Source organism: Pelodiscus sinensis, chromosome 16 (assembly GCF_049634645.1).
Source record: "Pelodiscus sinensis isolate JC-2024 chromosome 16, ASM4963464v1, whole genome shotgun sequence".
Classification (NCBI taxonomy): domain Eukaryota; kingdom Metazoa; phylum Chordata; order Testudines; family Trionychidae; genus Pelodiscus; species Pelodiscus sinensis.
This window is the reverse complement of record NC_134726.1, coordinates 12,484,928-12,509,291: the sequence shown is the minus strand read 5'-3', so window position 1 is coordinate 12,509,291 and position 24,364 is coordinate 12,484,928. Positions and strand designations below refer to the sequence as shown.

The window sequence follows — 24,364 nt, the reverse complement described above, 5'->3', positions numbered from 1 at the left end:
AACTTCATCAAAGAACAGAAGCTGAATTACAAAACAATTTCACAAATATTTCTGAAGATGTTTTGGACTGACTTTCTGGTTTGGGCAATATTTTTATTCAATTTTTATTAATCATGGTAGACAATTTTCTTCACTAACAGATTAGCCAATACTTTGCAAGTGTTTTGATAACATTTCTATAAAATATCTACAATAAATGTTACAGAAAATTTCACACAATATGGACAATTATTGCATAAATTTTAATTTTTTGCATTGAATTTTTGACAAATTTTAATGTTGAACACATCAACCAACTCTCTTCTTACATTTCTTCACATTTTCTTTGTAATGAAACAGCTGTAAATAATGTACTTAATATTTGTGAAAGTACGGAGATAGTGGCTATAGAAGAAGCATGGTGTTCAGACTCCTGTGATTCCTGGGACCTACATTAAGTACCAATGATTTTAGGCATGACACTTAATTTTTCTGTGCTTCAGTTTATCCTTATAGATTATTGACTTAAAAGATGGCTTAGATTGTTGAAATCTTACCAGAATCAAGAGCTGTCTGTCTTCCCTAGCCTTCCTTATTTTTGTTTTTGTTTTTCCCATGAAGCATACTGCATTTTTTATTGTAAATCCTGGAACGTTGTAGACAGAATGTCACTGTAGAAAGGGTAGAAATGTTGCCTGTGGAGAACTGTCACAGTGCTCATGCTTGAGCATAGCTGTTTGCAAGTCATATATAGAATATAATTGGGCCTGAAATGTTTGGCATAATGGTATTGCTCTAAACTACTTCCTGGGGCTTGTTGCTGATATGCTTTTGCTGCTTTTGTCCCCAAGGAATCATTTAATTTTTTCTTCAAATATTTCTGGCTTCAGTTCAACAAATAGCTACTTGTTGCCATAATAACTGAGTCCAACTCATGACAAATATACAGTATAAGTGCAAAACACTGGATTTATACAGCTAGCTGTTTACAGACAGAAGCTCTTTGCCAGTATTTCTCAGATTCCACAGTTGTCACAGCCAAATGCTATGCCCAAAATACAGGCAATAATCTGTTTTGTGTGTCTAGGTGCTTATATAGGGGCCCACCAGTGATGTACTATGGATATAAGTGTGACCAATTTAGTCCTGTTCTGAACAAATGTAATTTTAAAAAGCACTATTTTGATACCTATTTACTATTTGGAAGCATTATTTCTCAGGTAGGAGAGAGGATTTTAAATCATAGTGTTAATTAATATTAGCAATGATTTGAAATTCTATACAGGTTGAACTTCTCTAATACACAACTCTCTCATCCAGAAACATCCATGATCTGGAATGATTTTAGTTAGCCAGATGTCCACTTTTCATGGGTGTGGCCAACTTTCCCATAGTCCCATAAAGTTTGTTTACAGCCACTAGTCCTGGCTCTCAGGGTGTGTCTAGACTACAGGGTTTTGTCAACAAAAGTGGACTTTTGTCGACAAAACTATACCTGGATCTACACTACCGCCGAGTTCTGTCGACAGTAAGTTGACAGAATGCAGCAGTTTTGTCGACGGCAGTAAACCTCATTCTACAAAGAATAACACCTTTTTTTCTACAGAGTTATGTCGAAAAAAGGTGCTATTGCATCCACACTGCACTTTTTCAAAAGAGAACATCTAGACTCTGTCGAAAAAGTGGCTTGCTTTGTCACCAGAACTGGCTATAGTCTAGATGCTCTTTTTCGACAGAGGCTTTGTTGACAGTTCCTTCAGGTAGGAATAAGAGATCCTCCAGAAAAGGGCTTTATTCCGGAGGATCGCGCCAGTCTGGATGCTCTTTTCTGGCTTTTCCCCAAGCCGGAAAAAAAGCGGCGGCCATGTTTATTTAAATCCCGCAGGGGATATTTAAATCCCCCGCGGATTTCCCTATTCCAAAGTTAGAAATTAGCATGCCTCTTCCGAAGAAGGGGCCAGTCTAGACGTAGCCCCAGTGTTCTGTGCTGTTATTCAGCTCTAACTTACCCCTAAATGTCCTCTAACAACCCAGTAAGTAGTGGAAGTTTTGGTAATGGTGCTAGACAATATTGACCACATGTAGTTCAGAAAATTCTCTTGTTCAGAACTGGTCAGGTCCTGAGGGTGCTGGAGTAGAGAGGTTCAACTTGTAACACCTTTCACCTGAAGATTTCAAAGCACTTTCTTGACAATGGCCCTCATAATTCTTTGTCTGAGTCAGGTATCAGAAAGGTAGCTGTGGTAGTCTGCATCCACAAACAAATGAGGAGTCATATGGCACCTGAGGCCATGTCTACACTACAGATAAGATCAAAGCAGCTGCAGTTGATCTTCCAACATTTGAATTAGTGGGTCTAGTGAAGACACTCTAATTTGAACTGAGAGGGGCACTCCTGTCGATGCCAATAGTCCTGCTTTTACAAGGAGTAAGGGAAGTCAAAGGGAGACTATGCTCCCTTCGACTTCCCGCAGTGTGAATGGCACCAAAATTTGAGTTAAGATACTTCAACTTAAGCTTTGCAATTAATGTCTCTGAAGCTGCGTATCTTAATTTGAATTTATTCCCTACAGCAGACCAGAGATTAGAGACTAAGGTTTTATCTATACTACAAGATTATTTTTAAATAAGTTATTTCACAATAATAACCTGTGAAATAGCTATTTTGAAATAGCTTGTCCACACTACAAGTCTCCATTGAGATAGCACAGATTTATATTGAAATAGCACATCCACACTGATTGGAGCCTGAATCACATTTAAAGCCTCCCCAGAAGCGCTCCAGGGAGGGCATCAGGACTGCAACCAATTCCTGTAGCTGCTTACAGGCTATCTGAGACTTGTGCTTAAAGGAACTTCTCTCTACAGGCGCATCTCATGCTCCTCTTCTCCATTTCTTACCTCCTTGAGGGACAGTAAACTCATGCCGCACGCTCTGGTTGCCCTTGCAGATGCTGCAGCACTTCCAACATGGAGCCAAAGCTTCTGCAAAGCAGTAATAGATTATTTAACTTCCTGCTTTGCCTCAGTAGAGTTCATGCAGTCTGCCCACATGGTGCTGCAGGAGCACAACAACCAGCGCGGAGCGGGGGACCTCCTCACCCAGGCCTGGGTCATCCTCATGCACCACATTCCATTCCATCCTCCCCTGCACACGGGGAAATGCCGCTTCTGGTGCCAAGACACCAGTTCCGACTGTTGGGACTGTATCGTCAGACAGTGGTGGGATGACCAGCAGTGGGTCCAGAACTTCCGCATGCGGAAGCCACCTTCCTGGAACTCTGCAAGTGGCTTGCCCATGCCCTCAAGTAATAGGACACCCTCATGAGACCTGCCATCTCCCCACCAGAAACACATCACCATCGCCCTTTGGTAGTTCATCACGCTGGACTTGGTGACTTCCCAATGACTCTTGCAACCATGTGATTCTATGTTTCTATGGTTCTATAGGTGTTGAAGGCCATCAATGGCATCCTGCTGTGGTGGATCATCATACTGGGCAATATCAACCCCATTATCACTGGATTTGTCACCATGGTCTTCTCCAACTGTGAGAGGAAGGTCATTGATGGCACCCACATCCCCATACTGGCCCCCATGTATTCAGGAACTCCAGCTTCTTCCTGAGGATGCATGTCAGCACTTTTTTCCCTGACTGCACCATCAGGGTTGGGGATGTTGACATGTCCATGTGCATCATGGGTGATGCAAACTACCCCTTGCTCCCCTGGCTGATGAAGCCCTACACGTGCAGCCTGGACTCCATCAAAGAGATCTTTGACAGGCTCAGCAGATACCACATAGTTGTGGATGTGCCTTCAGCTGCCTCAAGGGGAGGTTCCAGAGTCTCCTCACCTGCCTGGAACATGGTAACCGGAACACCCCCAGGTGGTAGCAGCCTTCTGTGTGCTTCAAAATGTGTGTGAAACAAGGGGGAGACTTTCCATGATGGGGAGAAGAGACTGAGTGGCTGGCTGGGGTTTTTGAATAGCCAGGCACCTTTGCCATTCAGCAAGCCCATCAGGGGGGTGTGCTCATTCAGGAGACCTTGAGGGAGAGTTTCAGCCAAGGCTAACGGTGAGACTGTTTGCTGGGCTTCCCCTCAAGGGGCCTCTGCATTGCCCCTGTGTGCTTTTCCTCCCCTTAAACTAAGAGATTGGGGAAAGCCGATTAGTGCAGAGGAGCACGTGGATTGGACAGAGAAGTCTCTTAGAGGAGAGTCTATTGATAGAGATTCTCTAGGTTTTAGTCAGGAGGAGAGGATGAAAGAGGGTAAAGTATGGGCCAGATCAGATGAAAAACATTCACATAAAAAAGAATCTGACACATCAGAAAAGGGCAGACAAATAAACAGTGACAAGTGTTTAAAGTGCTTGTACACAAATACTAGAAGTCTAAAAAATAAGATGGGTGAACTAGAGTCCCTCGTGTTAAAGGAGAATACTGATATAATAGGCATCACAGAAACTTAGTGGAGTGAGGACAATCAATGGGATACAATCATTCCAGGGTACAAAATATATAGGAAGGACACGCGGGTGGGGGAGTGGCACTATATGTGAAAGAAAATTTAGAATCAAATGAAGTAAAAATATTAAACGAATCAATATGTTCCATAGAATTGCTATGGATAGTAATTACCTGCTCTAATAAGAATATAACAGTAGGGACCTATTACCCACTACCTGACCAGGACAGTAATGGTGACTATGAAATGCTGAGGGAGATCAGAGAGGCTATCAAAATAAAGAACTCAATAATAGTGGGGGATTTCAACTATCCCCATATTGACTGGGTACGTCACCTCAGGACGAGACACAGAGACAAAATTTCTTGATACCTTAAATGACTGCTTTTTGGAGCAGCTGGTACAGGAACCCACAAGGGGAGAGGCAATTCTCGATTTAGCACTGAGTGGTGCACAGGATCTGGTCCAAGACGTAACTAAAACAGGTCCACTTGGAAATAGTGACCATAATATAATAACATTTAACATTGCTGTGGTGGGAAGAACACCTCAGCAGCCCAATACTCTGGCATTTAATTTCAAAAAGAGGAACTATGCAAAAATGAGGTTAGTTAAACAGAAATTAAAAGGCACAGTGACTAAAGTAAAATCCCTGCCAGCTGTATGGACACTTTTCAAAGACACCATAATAGAGGCCCAACTTAAATGTATACCCCAAAATAAAAAACATAGTAGAAGAACTAAACAAGAGCCACCGTGGCTTAACAACCATGTAAAAGAAGCAGTGAGAGATAAAAAGACATCTTTTAAAAAGTGGAAGTCCAATCCTAGGCTATGTCTAGACTGCAGGCTTCTTTCGAAAGAGGCTCTTTCGAAAGCATCTTTCGAAAGAGCCTCTTTCAAAAGATCGCGTCTAGACTGCAGGCGGATCTTTCGAAAGAGAAATCCGCTTTTTCGAAAGAGAGCACCCAGCGAGTCTGGATGCTCTCTTTTGAAGACGGCCTCTTTACATTGAAGAACGCCTTCTTTCGAAAGAGGAACTTTCGAAGGAAGGCGTTCTTCCTCGTGAAACGAGGTTTACTGCCATCGAAAGAAAAGCCGCGTTCTTTCGAAATAATTTCGAAAGAACGCGGCTTGAGTCTGGACGCAGGGGAAGTTTTTTCGGGAAAAGGCTACTTTTCCCGAAAAAAACCCTGAGTCTGGACACGGCCCTAGTGAAGTAAATAGAAAGAAGCACAAACACTGCCAAAGCAAGTTTTAAAATGTAATAAGAAAAGCCAAAAAGCAGTTTGAAGAACAGCTAGCCAAAAACTCAAAAGATAAGAACAAAATTTTGTTTTTTAAGTACATCAGAAGCAGGAAGCCTACTAAACAACCAGTGGGGCCCCTGGATGATCAAGGAGCACTTAAAGACTATAAAGTCATTGCGGAGAAACTAAATGAATTCTTTGCTTCAATCTTCACGGCTGAGGATGTTAAGGAGATTCCCAAACCTGACCCATCCTTTGTAGGTGACAAATCTGAGAACTTGTCACAGATTGAAGTGTCATTAGAGGAAGTTTTGGAATTAATTGATAAACTTAACAGTAACAAGTCACCGGGACCGGATGGCGTTCACCCAAGAATTCTGAAAGAACTAAAATGTGAAATTGTGGAACTATTAACTATGGTTTGTAATCTATCCTTTAAATCAGCTTCTGTACCCAATGACTGGAAGACAGCTAGGCTGTGTCTAGACTGGCCACTTTTTCCGGAAAAGCGACTGCTTTTCTGGAAAAACTTGCCAGCTGTCTATACTGGCTGCTTGAATTTCCGCAAAAGCACTGACAATCTCATATAAGATTGTCAGTGCTTTTGCAGAAATACTATGCTGCTCCCGTTTGGGCAAAAGTCTTTTTCTGAAAAACTTTTGCGCAAAAGGGCCAGTGTAGACAGCAGAGATTTGTTTTCCGCAAAAAAGCCCCGATTGTGAAAATGGTGATCGGGGCTTTTTTGCGGAAAAGCGTCCTGCCAATCTAGACGCACTTTTCCAAAAATGCTTTTAACGGAAAACTTTTCCATTAAAAGCATTTCTGGAAAATCATGCCAGTGTAGACGTAGCCCTAATGTAATGCCAATATTTAAAAAGAGCTCTAGGGGTGATCCCGGCAATTACAGACTGGTAAGTCTAATGTCAGTACCAGGCAAATTAGTTGAAACAACAGTAAAGAATAAAATTGTCAGACACATAGAAGAACATAATTTGTTGGGCAAAAGTCAACATGGTTTCTGTAAAGGGAATTCATGTCTTACTAATCTATTAGAGTTCTTTGAACGGGTTAACAAACATGTGGATAAGAGGGATCCAGTAGATATAGTATACTTAGATTTCCAGAAAGCCTTTGACAAGGTCCCTCTCCAAAGGCTCTTAAGCACAGTAAATTAAGTTGTTATAGGATAAGAGGAAGATCCTTTCATGGACAGAGAGCTCGTTAAAAGACAGAGAGCAAAGGATAGGAATAATTGGTACATTTTTAGAATGGAGAGGTGTAACTAGTGGTGGTTCCCAAGGGACAGTCCTAGGACCAACCCTGTTCAACTTATTCTAAATGATCTGGGGAAAGGGGTAAACAGTGAGGTGACAAAGTTTGCAGACAATACTAAACTGCTCAAGGTAGTTAAGACCAAAGCAGACTGTGAAGAACTTCAAAAAGATCTCACCAAACTAAGGGTACATCTACACTAGCCCCCTAGTTCAAATTTAAATATCCCACGCTTCATTAGCATGTTCCCGGGCGGTCGCCATTTTGGAAACTGACCAGCCCGGAATAACTGCCCGCGTCTACACGCGACAGTGAAACTGGAGTTCAAAGTAAACTCCTAACTCAAATTAGCTGTTACTCCTCGTGAAATGAGGTTTAACACCTAATTCGAGTTAAGGGGTTTATTTCGAACTCCCGTTTCACTGCTGCGTGTAGACGCAGTCAGTTATTCCACGCTAGTCAGTTTCCAAAATGGTGACTGCCCAGGAACATGCTAATGAAGCATGGGATATTTAAATCCCGTGCTTCATTTGCAATTTCAGTCACCCTCATTAGCCTCAATAGTTCAAACTAGGGGGCTAGTGTAGACGTACCCTTAGTGACTGGGCAACAAAATGTCAAATGAAATTTAGTGTGGATAAATGTAAAATAATGCACATTGGAAAAAAATAAACCCAATTATACATTTAATGTGATGGGGGCTAATTTTACTACAACTAAACAGGAAAGAGCTCATGGAGTCATCATGGATAGTTCTCTGAAGATGTCCATGCAGTGTTCAGTGGCAGTCAAAAAAGCAAACAGGATGTTAGGAATCATTAAAAAAGGGATAGAGAATAAGACAGAGAATATCTTATTGTCCATGGTATGCCCACTTCTTGAATATTGCGTACAGATGTGGTCTCCTCATTTCAAAAAAGATATACTGGCATTAGAAAAGTTTCAGAGAAGGGCAACTAAAATGATTAGCGGTTTGAAACGGGTCCCATATGAGGAGAGATTAAAGAGACTGGGACTTTTCAGCTTGGAAAAGAGAAGACTAAGGGGGGATAGGATAGAAGTATATAAAATCATGAGTGGTGTGGAGAAAGTGAATAAGGAAAAGTTATTTACTTGTTTCCATAATATAAGAACTAGGGGCCACCAAATGAAACTAATAGGCAGCAGGTTTAAAACAAATAAAAGGAAGTTCTTCTTCACACTGCATATAGTCAACCTGTGGAACTCCTTGCTTGAGGGGGTTGTGAAGGCTAGGACTATAACAGGGCTTAAAAGAGAACTAAATAAATTCATTAAGGTTAAGTCCATAAATGGCTATTAGCCAGTATGGGTAAGGAATGGTGTCCCTAACCTCTGTTTGTCAGAGGGTGGAGATGGATGGCAGGAGAGAGATCGCTTGATCATTACCTGTTCAATTCACTCCCTCTGGGATGCCTGGCATTGGCCACTGTTGGCAGACAGGGTACTGGGCTGGATGGACCTTTGGCCGTTCTTATGTTCTTATGTTCTTACCCTCCCTTGCCCTGCTGTCCCTTCCCATCTTCTCCCCGTTTCATGCAGAACAAATAAAAAGTCTTTTTGTTTTGAAAAACAACTAAAACAACTCTAATTTTTTATTTGGGGAATATACAACAGGGAAGAGACTTGATAAAGAAACTGGGAGGAAGGAAAAGAGGGAAGGTGGGGAGGAGGGGCTCAAGGATGGGGCTGGGGCTGGCACCTGCCTTGGGTACCTCATGAGGCTTCAGCTTGCCTGAGAGGTTCCACTACCACGCGTTCGTGGAACCTGGTGGACCGTGGAGGACTAGGAGAAGAAGCCAGATGGGTGGGTGCAGGTGCTGGGAGTTGGGGGGAGGTTTGGGGGTGGCTGATGGACCACTCAAGAGCCACAACCAGGTGCTGCACAACAGTGATGATCGAGGAGCAGATAGCCTCATGCTGATAGAACAGCTGCTCCCAGAATGCCTGTCTCAGCCCCCAGTCAGAGCGACGATCCCAGCATTCCGCCCTAATCTCTGAGCCTTCATTGAATGTCAGATAATGGTGATGTGCTACAAGCAAGGCCATCTGTTGCTAGACAGTGGACACTTTCCTGCAGGAGCACAGACATCCTGCGGAGCCTCACTACTTCCATGTCCTGGGGACAAGCAAGAATGGGAAGTTGCCAGCTAGGCCAGGAGACTTTGGCTGGAGTGGGGGAAGGGGCAGCTTGGCTTCCTACTGTATCCCACACACACCAAGGCCAGCAATGGTAGCATCCTACAGAGAGAAAACTTCTATGCCTGCCTGCTGGAGGAGAGGAGGGGAGGGTGTTGGGAGAGTTTCCATGCAGGGGTTCAGTGTCCTCCTCATCGCCACATTTGATTGGGAGCAGATGCTGCCTGAGAGGACCTGTGCCATGCGTGGTACTGCCATGTGTTTCTAAGATTTTAGCCTCCTTAGTGATGGCTTTTCATGGGAAGGTGTCCCACCACGGAGTCCAGAGTAAGGCAGGCCTGTGCAGGAACCTTGTGAAAAGGATTTGGGTGTGCCTGTGTGAGAGCATCATGGAGCTGAGTCCTCCATGTGCACAGACTTTTGTGCAACCCCCAGGCCGAGAAGGAGCATGCAGCCCCTCGCAGCCCACCACTTGTCCCCACATGTGGAAAGTGATAGCACTCAACTGAACTGCCTTCCCCAACTTCATCCAAGCCCTGGGAGACATCCTGGTAGGAGAGGGGCATCTCCAGGCTGAAGATGACCTGGCTGGTGGGCACGGTGTCCTGGCTGGTCTGTTCCTCCTCCTCATTGTTGCTGTCATCTTCCTTCACAGCCCCTCTCTCATGGAGGCTGATGCTATCCTGTCTTGCATGTCTTGGCCGGAGTTGACAATGGGGGAGGAGGGAGGTGACTGGTCCCCCCCCCCCCCCCCCCAGGATGGCATCCAGCTGCTCATGATAGCAGCAGGTATGTGGTGACACCCCAGAGTGAGAATTTTGTTCCCTGGCCTTTGTGTAGCTCTTCCTCAGTCTTTCATCTTCAGTCACACTTGGTCCAAGGTGCAGCTGTGCCCCTTCTGGGCCAGGCTGGTGGCCATCTGACTGTAGACATCAGCATTTTGGCAGCTGGTGCGGAGTTCCTGGAGGTTTAACTCCTTGCCCCAAACCTCAATAAGATCCAGGATCTCTGCACCAGTCTAGTCCAGCCCTGGCCCTGGCCAGGGGCTTCAGAGGTGGCTGCTGGTGTGCTCGCAGCTGTGGGGGGCTTGGAGGGAGCACTGGGGTTGTTCATCACTGCACTGAAGGGTGCTGCTGTGTGGCACAGGGCTGGCAGGGCCAGTGTGGTGCTACAAGCCCTTTCCCTTCTGTCTGCAGCTTTAAAAACTGCAAGAGAAGGGGAGCATTAGAGTTGTCATGTGTGTGGCCAGAGTAGCCACAAGTGCAGCTGTGAGAGGCCTGTGGAGGCCAATTATTTAAAAATAGCAGCTAGCATCCACAGTAACACTATTTCAAAATAACAATTTTGAAATAGGCATTATTCCTCATAAGGAGCAGGAGATATTATTTCAAACTAACAAGCCTGTTATTTCAAAATAATAGACTTGCTGTGTGGAAGCTCAGCTTCTTATTTCAAAATAAGGGAAGTTATTTCAAAATAACTCCCCAGTGTAGACATTCTCCAAAGACACAGCTACACAGCACTGTAACTTTAAATAAGATACACAATTTGAGCTACACAAATTGCTTATCTTATTTCAATGCTATTTCAAAATAGCTTATTTTGTCATTTGGTGCTGTTCATACAGCACCGAATTTTTAAAATAAAATGCTATTCTGAAACATCCCTTACTCCTTGTACAATGAGGTTTATAGGGACATCGGAATAGCAAGCCCAAAAATAATGGGCTTGCTTGGAAGACACGGGATGGCTATTTCAGGACACTCTGGTATCCCATAATAGTGTTGTAATGTAGATGTTCCCCAACAGATTTATTTGGGAATAAGCTTTTGTGAGCAAAACCCATGAAACTGACCAGCAGTGGCTGAATCAGGACGCCTGGGGCAGAGCAGCTGGGGTGCTGCCGGGTTGGTCCAGTAGTGCCCAAAGCGGCGCTGCGGGACCAACCGGCAGCGCCCCAGCTGCTCTGCCCCAGGGTCCACAACAAAAGCCTGGTCTGCTGGGGGGGGCACACTAGCTGCGCCCCCCCCCCCCCCCAGCAGACCAGGGACACCGGGAGCAAAGCCGCAGCCGCAGCCGCAGCGGGGTGCCGCACCTCTGAGGCTTTGCTCCGAGGCACTAGCTGCGCCCCCCCCCCCAGCAGACCAGGGGCACCGGGAGCAAAGCCGCAGCAGCAGCGGGTTCCTGCACTTCTGAGGCTTTGCTCTGGTGGCTGCGGCTTTGCTCCCGGTGCCCCTGGTCTGCTGGAGACGGTCTCCAGCAGACCAGGGGCACCGGGAGCAGCTTTTCTCGCCCCGGAGGTCGAGGTGGCGGGACCGCTGCCTGCGAGCTCTGGGGCGAGAAAGCCCCGTTCGTAAGTGCGGATCCGACATAAGTCGGATCCGCGTAAGTCGGGGACTGCCTGTACTGTCTTTTCCACAAGACCCCTACTTCATTCAGCACACAGCTTGAAGACGTGAGCAGACAGAATTAAGACTGCACAGGTCACCATAAATCTGGCATTTCCTGACTTTGGAATGTTTGTATTTGCAAGCTAAATAATTTATTTTACTATTTTATATATAATTATATCAATTTTACAATTAGGAAAACTGAGACATAATTTGGGTTTCCTGAGGTCACCCGGTAAGTCATTAGCTCAAATGTTCTCTAACCACTATACATTTTCATGTTCTGTCTTAGAATCAGATCCTCTTTCACTCTGCTAACCATTGACTGACTGGCCTCCACTTACACAAGTGTGCAAACTCTTGCTCTCTCTCTGGAATAATGCCCTTCTCCTCTCTACTGGCTGCATCTCTATCAACTGGAACTCTCTGTTCCAGCAACATCTGTGGTCCTGAAGGGCACTGCAGAGGGTGGAAGGGATTAGAGCCTAGCATGATGTGTTTGGGGGAGGAAGGTGATGTGCAGGCAGGACCTGGGAAGTCAGGTGTGTGGCTCAGCTGGCGTGCAGGGGGTTGTGGGAGCAATACAGCTGAATTGAAGGGAAGGACAGAAGCCAGTGCATAGCTCAGCAGGGCTGCAGGGTATGGATGGGGGTGGCAGCTCAGCTGGGCTGTGGGGGGAAGCCAGGAAGCCCAGAGGGAGGGATAGGGCAGGGGCAGAAATGACCTCCCCTGGTCTGGAAAAATCTTTCATCCAGCACCTTCATTCATTAGTGCATTGTATTTTTGGAAAGAGAGAGAAAGATAAGGAAGTGTCAAGATTTTCAGACTTACTGCTTTTTTTAAAAAGCTCATTGTTCATTTTTCTTCTGTTCTAATTTACTAGCATTTCCATTGTCCTTTAAGTTTATGTTGAATATCAAGGTATTGGTTGCTCATTATGAACCACAAATATATAATGTGGTGGTCTTTGTCATTACTACAACTAGTCATGCTCTTTGTTTATTTTTAATAGGGTCCCTTAAAATGGAAGTTCAAAACTGTGTCCTGTGTCCCATACACACACACTAAATCATAGAATAATAGAATCCTAGGTCTGGAAGAGACCTCAGGAGGTCATTGAGTCCAGCCTCCTGCCCAAAGCAGAACCAACCCTAACTAAATCTAAAATATAGATGGATTTTTGTTAATATCAGAATGTACATCACATCAACTTGTCATTTGGCTTCTTTGTTATCATTAATGACATTTAACAGGGTCATGATGTCCAGAATGAAAGAAGACAGACAATTTTGGTCCCTAATGATTTGGTTTGTTAAAATGCTGTCTTTTATTTCAGGAAGTTGGATGCTTTCATCTATGATGCAGCAGTGCTGAATTACAAGGCTGGAAGAGATGAGGGTTGCAAACTTGTAACAATAGGCAGTGGATACATCTTTGCCACTACAGGCTATGGAATAGCTCTCCAAAAGGGATCACCTTGGAAAAGACAGATTGACCTAGCACTCCTTCAGTTTGTTGGTGATGGTAGGGCCGAATTTTTTTTCTTTTCTATTTTGTGTGCACAGATAATTATTTTACTTTATTGTTCAAGTAAGTGTTTTTGAAATTCTTTCTAGATTCTGAGATGAGTAGTTTACAACCTAGCCCAGTGATTCCCTTCAACTCACTCCACATTCTTCAAGACCATTGAGTCATATTTTCATGAAAAGACTACTTCCACACAAATATGCCAAATCAACTGGTTTTGTTGCTAGAGATTATGTCTGCATGTCTAAATCACTGAATGGCATTCAGGTTCTAACATATTCATTAATAGTTGTCAATATCAGGGTTTTGACAAGAATACTTTGCTATATTACAGCTCTTACTAAAAAAATCTGAAAGGATTTATCAAGCAGGAACAAATGATCTAATTCAGAGCCTCTGAATTCAAAGGTAAGGTACCAGCTTGATTCAGTGGACTCTGGACCATGGCAAAAGAGGTACCTAGTAATTTGAGGCAGTAAAAGACAGGGAAGAGAACCCAAAGATGTAATTTACATAATAGTTGCTTTTTGGTGTCCTCAAAATAACATTATGTACACTAAATAAAAATGTGGTCTTCTGTAAAGGAGATGATAATGTGTATTGACCCATATTGTGGATACCTGAATAAGTTTATTATTTTTCACATGTAATATTTTTCTTGAGGTTTCTTTTTTCAAAAATATGCCCTGTAGCTCCTGCCTTCAGGACCTGACTGAACCAGAGAATTTGCTGAACCAAGGGAGGTCAATGTTGCCTAGCAGCATTACCAACATTTTCACTGCTTACTGGCTCTTAAAAGACATTTAGGGTTAATTAGAGCTAAATAACAACACAGACCACTGAGAGCCACAGAAGTGACTGTAAACATGTATCACTGCAGAGAGACACTGAGTAGATTCACTTTCTTTAGTGGGAAAGAATTAATGAACACAAATCAGATATCCTAAAAGGCAATACACAAAAACCTGTTGGAGAACACTTTAATCTACCTGGACACTCATTAATGGATCTCCAAGTCACTGCTTTGTTTGGGTATGTCTACACTACAGCACTATTTTGAATTAACTTATTTCGAATTAGTTGATTTGAAATAAGCTAAATTGAAATAACGCATCTAGACACAAAAACTAATTTTAAATAGCATTTTGCTATTTCAAAATAGCACGTCCACACTGATTGGATGCTGGATCGCATTTAAGGGCAGCTGAAACTGGTTTCAGCAGGGCATCAGGTCAGTAGTTGCTTTGTGTGGCTGCTGTCTGAGGTTCGTGTTTAATGGGACCCCCCTGGACAGCCGGTTCTCAGCTTTCCTGCTTGCTTGCCTATCTCCCTGAGGGACAGAAAAGCATTTTCCTCTCTGTCTGCTTTGGTCACTCTCATTTGGAACACCACAGCACTCGGCATCATGGAGCCAGAGCCATCCCTGAGCACTTTGGTGCTCATGTTGAACGTCTTGCTGCAAGCCTGGCAGCAATTGCTGGAGGCTGCCTGGCACTTTCTGCTGCAGGCCAGCCCCGTGGCCCTCTCCCTGCCGCCTGTGGGGGGCCCTAGAGGAGTGGCACCCGGACACCAGCGTGCCCTGCCACATCTGGTGTTTGGACACCAGGAACAACTGGTGGGATCACACAGACCAACAGTGGACCCAGAACTTCAGGATGAAGAAGGACACCTTCCTGGAGCTCTGCGAGTGGCTCGCCCCTGCTCTGCAGCAATGGGACACATGCATGAGGCCCGCCATTACCCTCCACAAGTGGGTGGCCATCGCCCTCTGGAAGCTTTCCATGCTAGATAGCTACCAATCCGTGGGGAACCAGTTTGGTGTGGGGAGATCCACCGTTGGAGTGGTGCTCATGCAGGTATGGCACTCACTGGCCACTGGACCAGGAGGGGGAGCTGCAAGGAGGACATGGGCTGCCTCAGGGAAAACGGGGGGGGAGGTGGTTTAAGTGCCCTCCCTGGGAGGGTTCGGTCTGTCCCGGCCATACTAAAGATCACCTGCGGTGGCCAGGATTGCAGCGGGAGTTGCTCCTGGGAGTGAGGAGCGGGGCAGTGGTGGGGAACAAACACTCCCAGCCACCCAAGCACCCCAGTGATTCGCGGTTTGGTGTGTCTCTCTGCAGGTGGTGAAGGCCATCAACAGGGAGCTGCTCCACAGTCATCTGCCTCACCAACCTGGATGCGGTCATCCACGGGTTCGGCACCTTGGTCTTCCCCAACTGTGGGGGCGGGGGGGCAATCGACAGCACGCACATCCCCATCCGTGCCCTGGGCCACCAGGCCTCCAATTTATCAACAGGAAGGGGTACTTCTCTGTGATCCTGCAGGCCGTGTCTGACCACCGGGGCCAGTTCACAGACATCAATGCGGGCTGGTCGGCAAGGCACGTAACGCGCGGGTGAACCACAACTCCTCCATATGCCAGAGGCTGCACACCAGGACTTTCTTCCCCGACCGCCACATCAGGGTCAGGGACGTGGATGTGGACATGCCAGTGTGCCTTCTGGGAGATGCGGCGTACCCCCTACAGCCCTGGCTGATGAAGCCCTACACAGGACACCTCAGCCCCTCCCAGCAGGCCTTCAATGCCAGGCTCAGCAGGGCCCGCATCGTGGTCGAGGGGGCCTGTGGACGACTGAAAGCACGATTTAGGTGCCTCCTCACCCGCCTTGACCTCTCCCAGCACAATATTCTGCACGTGGTGGCAGCATGCTGTGAGCTCCACAACTTATGTGAGACGAAGGGGGAGGCTTTCCTGCCAGCCTGGATGGCAGAGTCTGACCGCATGGCTGGCCAGTACGCACAGCCCCACACGGCTGCCAGCTGGGAGGCCCTTCGGGGGGCTGTCTGCATCCGGGAAGCCCTGCGGGAGAGCTTCCATGTGGACGAGGACTGAAGTCCCCCTGGTGTGCACCACTGGGGCCTTGTGCCTTACATTCCACCCCCACCTCCTTCCCCTTTCCCCTCCCTAACCCCCCTTCCTGATATACAATAAAAACACCTGTGTTGCCACAAAAAAATCTCTTTACTTAACATAACTGGGGTAGGGGGAGGAGGGAAATGAGGGTGGGAGAGGGAAGGGGGGGAAACTTGGGAAGAGAAAGCTGGAAGGGGGAGGGGAAGCTCAGGGTTGGGGATCTTACCAGCCCTCCCGTCTCGCAGCATTGCGGGTGCAGGGGCCTCGGCATTCTCAGGGGGGAATGGGTATGGAGGGTGGGGCATGAGGGACGGGAAGGGCAGAAGAAGCAGGAGGGGGAGCAGGGGTGGGGAGAGGAGCGATAGCTGGGGTGGCCACAGGGGCTGGAGCAGCAGGAGGCAGCAATCGGTCCACCAGGGCCTTCAGGTGCTCGCGGAGGGCACGGCCCTGATCCTGCAGCTCCCGCAAGCTCTCCCGCCGCAGCTGCAGGTCCTCTTGCACCCACTGCTCCTGGCTGTGGACCTGCTGTCCCTGCAATCACAGCTGCTGCCTCTGGAACTCCTCAAGGTTGCGGGTGCACCTGCTGGCCCGGGTGCGGGTGAATGGTCCAGGCAGGGTAGTGCATCCTGCACTCGCAGGTGCTGCGGCTGCGGTGAAACAAAAGAAGTGGTCAGTTCTCCCTGGGGACACAGTGGGTGAAACCCAGCCCCCCTCTGCAAGGTGAGAACTGCACCTGCTATCCCTGGGAGTATGAGCTGGCTGCATCCCAGCCCCTGTGCCGCCTATAGTGTGGTGGTGGGGGCGGGGGAGGGAAGATGTGCCCTGACTCTGTGTAGAGGGGGTGTCTGGAGGGAGGGCAATGTGCAGTGTCTCTCCCTGGGGTCAGGAACCTGTCACATGCTTTCATGCGTAGACATGTGTGGGGAACAGGCCAGGGCCCCTGCATGGCACCCAGCTGGGGCCACATGACCTGGATGGCATGGCAGATGTACAGGTTTCCGCCTGCTCCATGCTCATCAAGGCCAATGCGTACGGTCCCTGGGCTCTCCCTCCCCCCCAACCCTGCAAAAGGGGATCATGATGTCATTCACATGTGGAGGCCTCCCTGGCCTTGGATAAGGTTGCTGATGGGCTCTCCAGTTCGGCTCGGGGGTCCTGGGTGCAGGGCACACTCCCTGCAGGCTCCTGACTGCCATCATCCTCCTCTTCCTCCTCTTCCCCTGTGTCAGGGGCAGGGCCCTCTGCCCCGGGGTTGATGACGACCAGGGGGGCGTGGACCATCTGACCTCCCAGGATGCGGTCCAGGGCTTCAAAGTGTGGGCAGTCCGCCAGGTCAGCCCCTGGTTGGGAGGCCCTGGCATAGGCCTGCCGCAGTTCTTTAATTTGATGTGCACCTGCTCCTGGCTGCGCATGTGGCCTCTGGTGGCCAGGCTGGCAGCCATGTGGCTGTAGACAGCCACATTCCTGTGCCTAGTACGGAGATCGTGGGCTTTGGAGGCCTCCCCCCAAACCTCAATAAGGTCCACAATCTCCGCACTAGACCAGGAAGGTGCCCGCCTTTTGCAGCCCCTGGCAGGCTCCTAGGAACTGCTAGCCTGGTCCTGGGGAGTGGTGGAGGGCTGGGTGGCAGCGGGTTGCTGGCTCATCCAGAGTCTACCCCTTTAAAGGCTCTGGGTTTGGGGGGGGGAGCAGACGAGTTTTCCTGGTTGTGCCCAGAGTGGCTACCAGGGCTCCCTGGGAAGGGCTGGAGACCCCCTAATTCGAAATAAGTGTCTACACAGCTCTTATTTCAAATTAGCTATTTCAAATTTGGTGATATTCCTCATAGAATGAGGTTTACCACATTCAAAATAAGGGCTCCATTATTTTGAATTTATTTCAAAATAGCGGTTTGTATGTGTAGACGCTATTAAAGTTAATTCAAAATAACGGCTGTTATTTCGAATTAACTTTGTAGAGTAGAAGTACCCTTTCAGGCTAATTCCACAAGACAAATAGACAGAGAAGGATTGGAACTTAACTTCATTTACAAGTTTAATACTTTTGCAAATAGTATGAACAAGGATATCTTCCACATCCTATGACTTAACCTACCAACCAAACAATGGAAGTGCTAGTTGTTCTTATCAGCTTGTTGTAACTATTTGATCCATCTATTCACTGTCTCTCTCTTTTTATTTTTTCTCCTTTCCCCCTCCTTTTTTTCTCCCCCCTAATCCGCTTCCCTTATTTATTCTTGGATCTGGACTTCTAATACTCCTGTCATCTAAAGAAGTGGGCTGTGCCCACGAAAGCTCATGATACCATCTATATGTTTTGTTAGTCTTTAAGGTGCTACTAGTCTATTTGTTGTTTTGTAAGTTTTTCTAGTTTTAATCTGAGTTTGTAATAATCTTGAGTGTGAGTTAGAATTAGTGATGCGTTTTTGTTATTTTAAATGTGTAATTCACTTTGCTCTGCCTGTTTTCACTTGCAACCACCTAAATCCTACTGTTTATACTTTATAAAATCACTTTTATTTATTATCAAGCCCAATGTAAATAATTATTACCAGGAGAGCAATCAGTGTGTACTTCCTCTTTTCATTGTTAAAGGGGGCTTCGTTTGGGGTTCTGATCCCATTTGGAGATTGGTTTCCCTTGAAGCTGGACCCAGAATTTCATTTTCCTTGGACCTGAAGAGTTTCAGTGTCTGTGTTGCTTGTTAGTGTGGGGGTGCGTGATCATGGCTCTGTGCTTTGGCTGGGGGGGACTAGAAGATCTTTCCAGCAGGACATGGTGGGGAGAAGCTCTAAAGAACAAGGAGGTGAGTGTCAGTGGTTTACATTGTCAGCACTCTGGGAAGCACTCCCAAGGGGTCTTCTGTGACAGCACCGCATCACAGTGATGTCTATTGAAGACTTAATAGTTGATCATTAGCAATAATGTTCATTAGTGGGATAAATTACTTTTCTGAATCTTGCTAAATCTGGTAAATTTTGTACAATTGGAATGACTATAATAAGAGTAAAGACCATTTACAAAGAAAATTATTGAACAATGCTGATACTGAGTTTAAAGTGCTTCTTTTCCTGAAGTTTCGTCAACAGTGGCAGATTTAAATGTTTATTTCTCTTTTATCTAGCTATTATTTATAATGATCCTAAAAAGGCCTCAGAATCATTTTAAAACAGATATTTTGCCTTAGTGGAGACAAGCCATTCTTTTATGATCCAAATAGAGAAATATGTATCTAGAGGAGTTGACAGAATTTTTTTTCTTTTAAACAGTCAACTAACTACTGCTCTGCCTCTTCTTTTTTGTAAGGAAGCAAACCAAACCACAAAAGACAATAAAAAGGTTCTGATTCTCTACTGCTTTGCACCTTGTGAATCAATTATACCTGTGAAAATTGGATGGAAATCAGAAGGGTTTCATTTAAGCTCACTATATTTGGGGTCAAATGGGTACACAAAGTACAAGACACTGGAGAATCAGATACCAAGGTGATTGGCTTAATAGTTCTGTTTCCTTCCTGACCAACAACTGGAGAGGAGTAGCTCCAGCTGATGAGAATCCTCCCTCCCAATACACTTTTTCCCCTCCAACTTCATGATCTTAATGACTGCTTATTAAGGAACAAGAGTGGATCACTCTCCTCTCAGGGTGGCAGGTATACTAGTTGGAGGAAGGCACTGCCTTCCCAAATCTCCTGCTTGGCCCCACCCACATTCTGCCCCAAAATGCTATTGTACATGTACTGGGGGAGGAGTGTTGCTGCTCCCAAGTGCCTACCCTTCCCATGCTCCAGGGCAAAGGAGGTTGGGCCCTCACTCCTTCCTTACTCCCCAGTGGTCTGAGGCTGTACATCTTCCTTCCTCCCTGGTGGTCTAGGGCCGGAGAGTCTGAATCAGAAAGCTAGCTGCTCTCTCCAGTGCTCGGGCAGGGGAGACTGGTGTTGCACATCACTTGCTAGTGATGTCAATGTGTAGACAACATAAAAGCCAATTGCCCCCAGCACCAGCTCCATGGTGCTGCCTGCCTCCCACCGACAAACATGCTGTTGCCTCTATTAGCATTCCATGAAGCAGCCTCTGTCTGTGGCGAGCCTGGGCCCACTGCAGACAGAGGTTGCTCAATGGAAGCACCTCTCCATGGATAGGAGCGGTTGCCGCCCCATGCGGGGCAACAGGTGGGAGCTAGTCTGCACAAGCGTCTGGTTTTTAAACTGGCTCCTGTTGCGGACCAGCTCCCACGTGTCACCCTGTGCTGCTGCATCTGATAGTCACCCTTGCATGGGGTGGCAAGGGGCTCCCCAGGAGTAGAGCCAGAACACACTGGAATGATTGAATAGTTGTGTAACTGATAAAATTTCATGCGGTTACATGACTATTCAATTACACACTATCTAACATCCCTACCGCTCACCCTCCCCTGTGCTCTGAGGCTAGGGAGGCTGGGGCTGCATGCCACCCAACCTCCCCATGCTGTTGCGGGGTGTAGCCGGGGCAGAAGTGGTGGGGTTGGGATGGGTCTTGCCTCCCTCAGCCCTACCTTCACCCACTGCCCATGAGGTCCTCTTCAGGTTATGAAACTTATAGGGCTAGCAGAACCTAGTGAAAAACTTAACTCTTCCACTGTCTGGGTGCACGATAGACAATATCTCAATAAATGTAAAAGCATAATGAAAATTCCTGTACTAGGAGGACCATTATCAGTCTTTCAGTTGTTAGGTCAAATTAACTCCACAGTCTCTTATACAAATTTCCTGCCCTCATCCGTTAGGATGGAATGGCCTAACGGAGAAACAAATATAGATTTATGGGTCAGTAACAGTATTTCCTCTAAGATGCACAGCAGCACAACCCCACAGCTGCTTAATCAGCCCCACACAGTTGGGGCTTAGGGCTCCGTTCATGGAACTGCCTGTGTGGAGCTAATTAAGCAGCTGTGGAGCTTCCCTGGCACGCAGCTTAGAGGGAACACTGGTCAGTAATTGCAAGTATAACTAAAGGACAGTATCAATGGAATAGGACAGCGTGACAGGCCAGTGGTCTTACTTCATACATATCAAGGCAAGATCAATGAATTAATTTTCAAATGGGGGGGATATTAAGAATGTGAATGTTTCAGTGCATTGCTTGGATTTCTGTAATACAAAATCGCTGGAATAGATGTCATTGTCTCATTTCATTAACTTTTGTCTGAAGTGGAGCAACAGTTTCGCCTGGCACCATCACCGATATGTTTGATTCAGAGATGCCTACGATAGAAACCTTTTTTACTTATGCCAGCTAATAAGCAAAAAAGCCAGTATAAAACAAAATAATACTCTATTTTTATGAATTCCCTTGATTCTTACTGATTACAATGTTTATTTTCCTTTCTTTCTGTATTCAGTGTGCAATGGCCAGCTTTTCTAAGATTGTTTAAATGTTGTAGTATTATTTCCAATTTGTATTTGGGGAAAATGAGGCAGATTGATTACATTACTTGCTAAAGGACACAAAGGGAATCATTGTCAGAATCAGGGTAAGAATGCTGGCTTTGGGGTTAATATTAGTCGACATCGCTCTAGTCCAATACAAAGCATTTCTCTGATAATGTCTCTTTGTAGACTAAAATCTAAATTATGTAAACTTTGTAATTCATAATTTACATTCTTCACTCTACATTTTTTCCAGTGTTACTTGTCATCCTCTCATGTAAGAGAATAATTTGTTTTGCTTACAATTCAGTTTCTCTGTTGAAAATTAGTAATTAAGGTTATGTGCATTTTTGGAAAAATAATAAGAAAAAACCCAGCAAAGATGCTGAAAATACCAAGGCAAAACTTCTTTCTCCAAACACTGCAAGGTTAATTGGGGGCAGCTGAGACAAAGCTGCTTTAAAGCAAATGAGGGCCCACTGAGCGGACTTCAGACTGCCCCTGGATCTCTTTAAAAGGCTTCTCAGTGGGGGAGGGCAAGAAGGAGAATGTAAAAGGAGCTTGGAGAGAGGTGGAGAGGAATTACAGCTGATAAGATTAAGAGTCAGAGACATTGATATAGAGAATAGCAGCATTGCTGAAGGACGGGGAAGGTGAGGTGCTCCAACAGGAGTGTTTGGGCTCCTTTCCCTCAAGTAACTAGAGAGTCCAGCTGGTAGCTGGGGAGAACTGGTAACCCAGCCCAGGCTGACCATGAGCATCTGTCCCAACAGCCATTTTTGCCAAGGGACATTCACCACAACACGCTGAAAGGGACAAGCAAGACCTGTGCTGCAGTACCTAGACTGCGGATTGTGGACTGGACAGGGTTCTGGGACCCAGGAGTGGGACTGATCTTGTCATTTTATATATATATATATATATATATATATATATATATATATATATATATATATATAGTGACCCTTCACACTTCCTCTTATTGTTTCTAGAGGCCAGTATCATAGCCAGTGTCATAATTGGCAAAGTTAAAGGATTAGGGCGAAACCTCTACATAATCCTGGCCTCCCTTTTCAGAAGCAGAGTTTTTAGTGGTATGGGGAGGGTTGGGGGAACCTGGGCTCTCCCACTACTCCAGGTTCTGGTCCAGGGTTCCTAAGTAGCAGCAGATGATTTTCTCTAGCCCCAATACAGTAATCTTTTCCTAGGGTCACTTTCCCAAATGCTCCCCTAGTACCGCCTCCATGGTACCTGAGCAAATCTTTCTTGCTACAGCTGGAAAGGTCTTTCCTTTCTCAGCTTTCCAGCAATGTACTTCCTCCTCTCAGTGTTTCACTCTTCTCCCTTACCTGAAGGGAACCTTTTAAAATAGGGCAACTGACCTTAATTGGCTGCAGGTGCCTGCTCCTTCAGGCAAGCTCTTAATTAGCCTTGACTATGTGGCAGCAGTCTCTGGAAGTTCACTCAGGAAACAGAAGACCATTCACCCAGATCCCAGCATATCTTCTCTCCAGCAAACTATTGTAGCTAGTTGCCCTGGCTCTGTCTATGTGATGAAAAACAGTTAGTCTCTGTGTGGTGGGGCACAGAAACTTACGTTAAAGGCATGTCTAACTTTTTAGAAATTTTTTTACTATGATTAATTTACTATATTTCAGCATAAATTAGATCTTGGTGTAAATGGAATGCATGTCGAGGATGCGATACTGGCTGTCTCCAGGAGTACACATTATTTGCCTAAATAACACTTAGAAACTAAACACACGTTTCATAAATATACCATGAAGAATATGAACAAATGTATAATGTTGGGTTATTTTTAGTCTTTAAAAGAATTTCTGGGCCGCTCAGGTTTTTTAAACGTGCATTTTCTGTTCTAAAGAACCTGGCTAAATTTGTAAAAAATATATTGTTTGGTCACAGCTTAAGAAGTATGGTGGTTTGCAACACAGAGTCAGAAAGGAGGATCTCCACCAATACCAATTTCCTGCAATAGAAGGATATAATTTCCATGATGTACACCATTCTATACAGATGTAGGTTACCTGCCCAAGGTTCTAGAAGAAGTTAAGCCAGCTACTCTATCAAAGATCATTTATTCTATATCCTGCAGGAATATTTCTTCCTGTCTCCAAATTTAGAGATAAGAAAATATATAATTTAAGAAGTTGGATATGAGTCAACAGTGTGTCCTTGTAGCTAAGAAGGCTAATGGCATACTAGGATACATTAGGAGGAGCATTGCCAACAGATCTAGAGCAGTGAATATTCCCCTTTATTCAGCACTGGTGAGGCCACATCTGGAGTACTGCATCCAATTCTGGATCACCCATTACAGAAAGGATGTGAACACTTTGGAGAAAGTCCAGCGGAGGGCAACAAAAATGATTAGGAGGCTAGAGCACATGACTTATGAGGAAAGGCTGAGAGATTTGGGCTTATTTAGTCTACAGAAGAGAAGAGTGAGTACGTCTAAACTGCAGAGAAATCGAAGCTGCCGCTGTTGATCTTCAGGTTTGAATTAGCGGGTTTAGTGAAGGCACACTAATTCAAATTGAGAGGGGAACTCCAGTTGATGCTGGTAGTCCTGTTTACATGAGGCGTAAGAGAAGTCAAAGAGAGGATGTTCTCCCTTTGACTTCCTGCAGTGTGGATAGCACCAAAAGTCAAGTTAAGGTACTTTGACTTCAGCTACGTAATTAATGTAGCTGAAGTTGCGTATCTTTATTCAATCTCATCCCATAGTGTAGACATACCCAGAAAGAGGGGATTTGATAGCACACTTTAACTACCTTGATGGAGGTTCCAAAGAGGATGGAGAGAGGCTGTTCTCAGTAGTGACAGATGGCAGAACAAGGAGCAATGGTCTCAAGTTGCAGTGGGGAGGTTTAGGTTGGATATTATGAAAAACTATTTCACTAGGAGGTGGTGAAGCACTGAAATGGTTTGCCTAGGGAGGTGGTGGAATCTCCATCCCTAGAGGTTTTGACAAAGTCCTGGC

At 45.7% G+C, this 24,364-nt stretch overlaps 1 protein-coding gene across 1 annotated transcript in view; it reads left to right on the top strand.

Annotated features, from left to right (window-relative positions):
• GRIN2A (glutamate ionotropic receptor NMDA type subunit 2A) overlaps positions 1 to 24,364 on the top strand; it is a 523,774-nt gene that overhangs the window by 444,108 nt on the left and 55,302 nt on the right. The window contains exon 13 of the mRNA XM_075899286.1: positions 12,853 to 13,040. Coding sequence (XP_075755401.1) covers positions 12,853 to 13,040 — 188 coding nt within the window. The remainder of the gene's footprint in view (positions 1 to 12,852; positions 13,041 to 24,364) is intronic.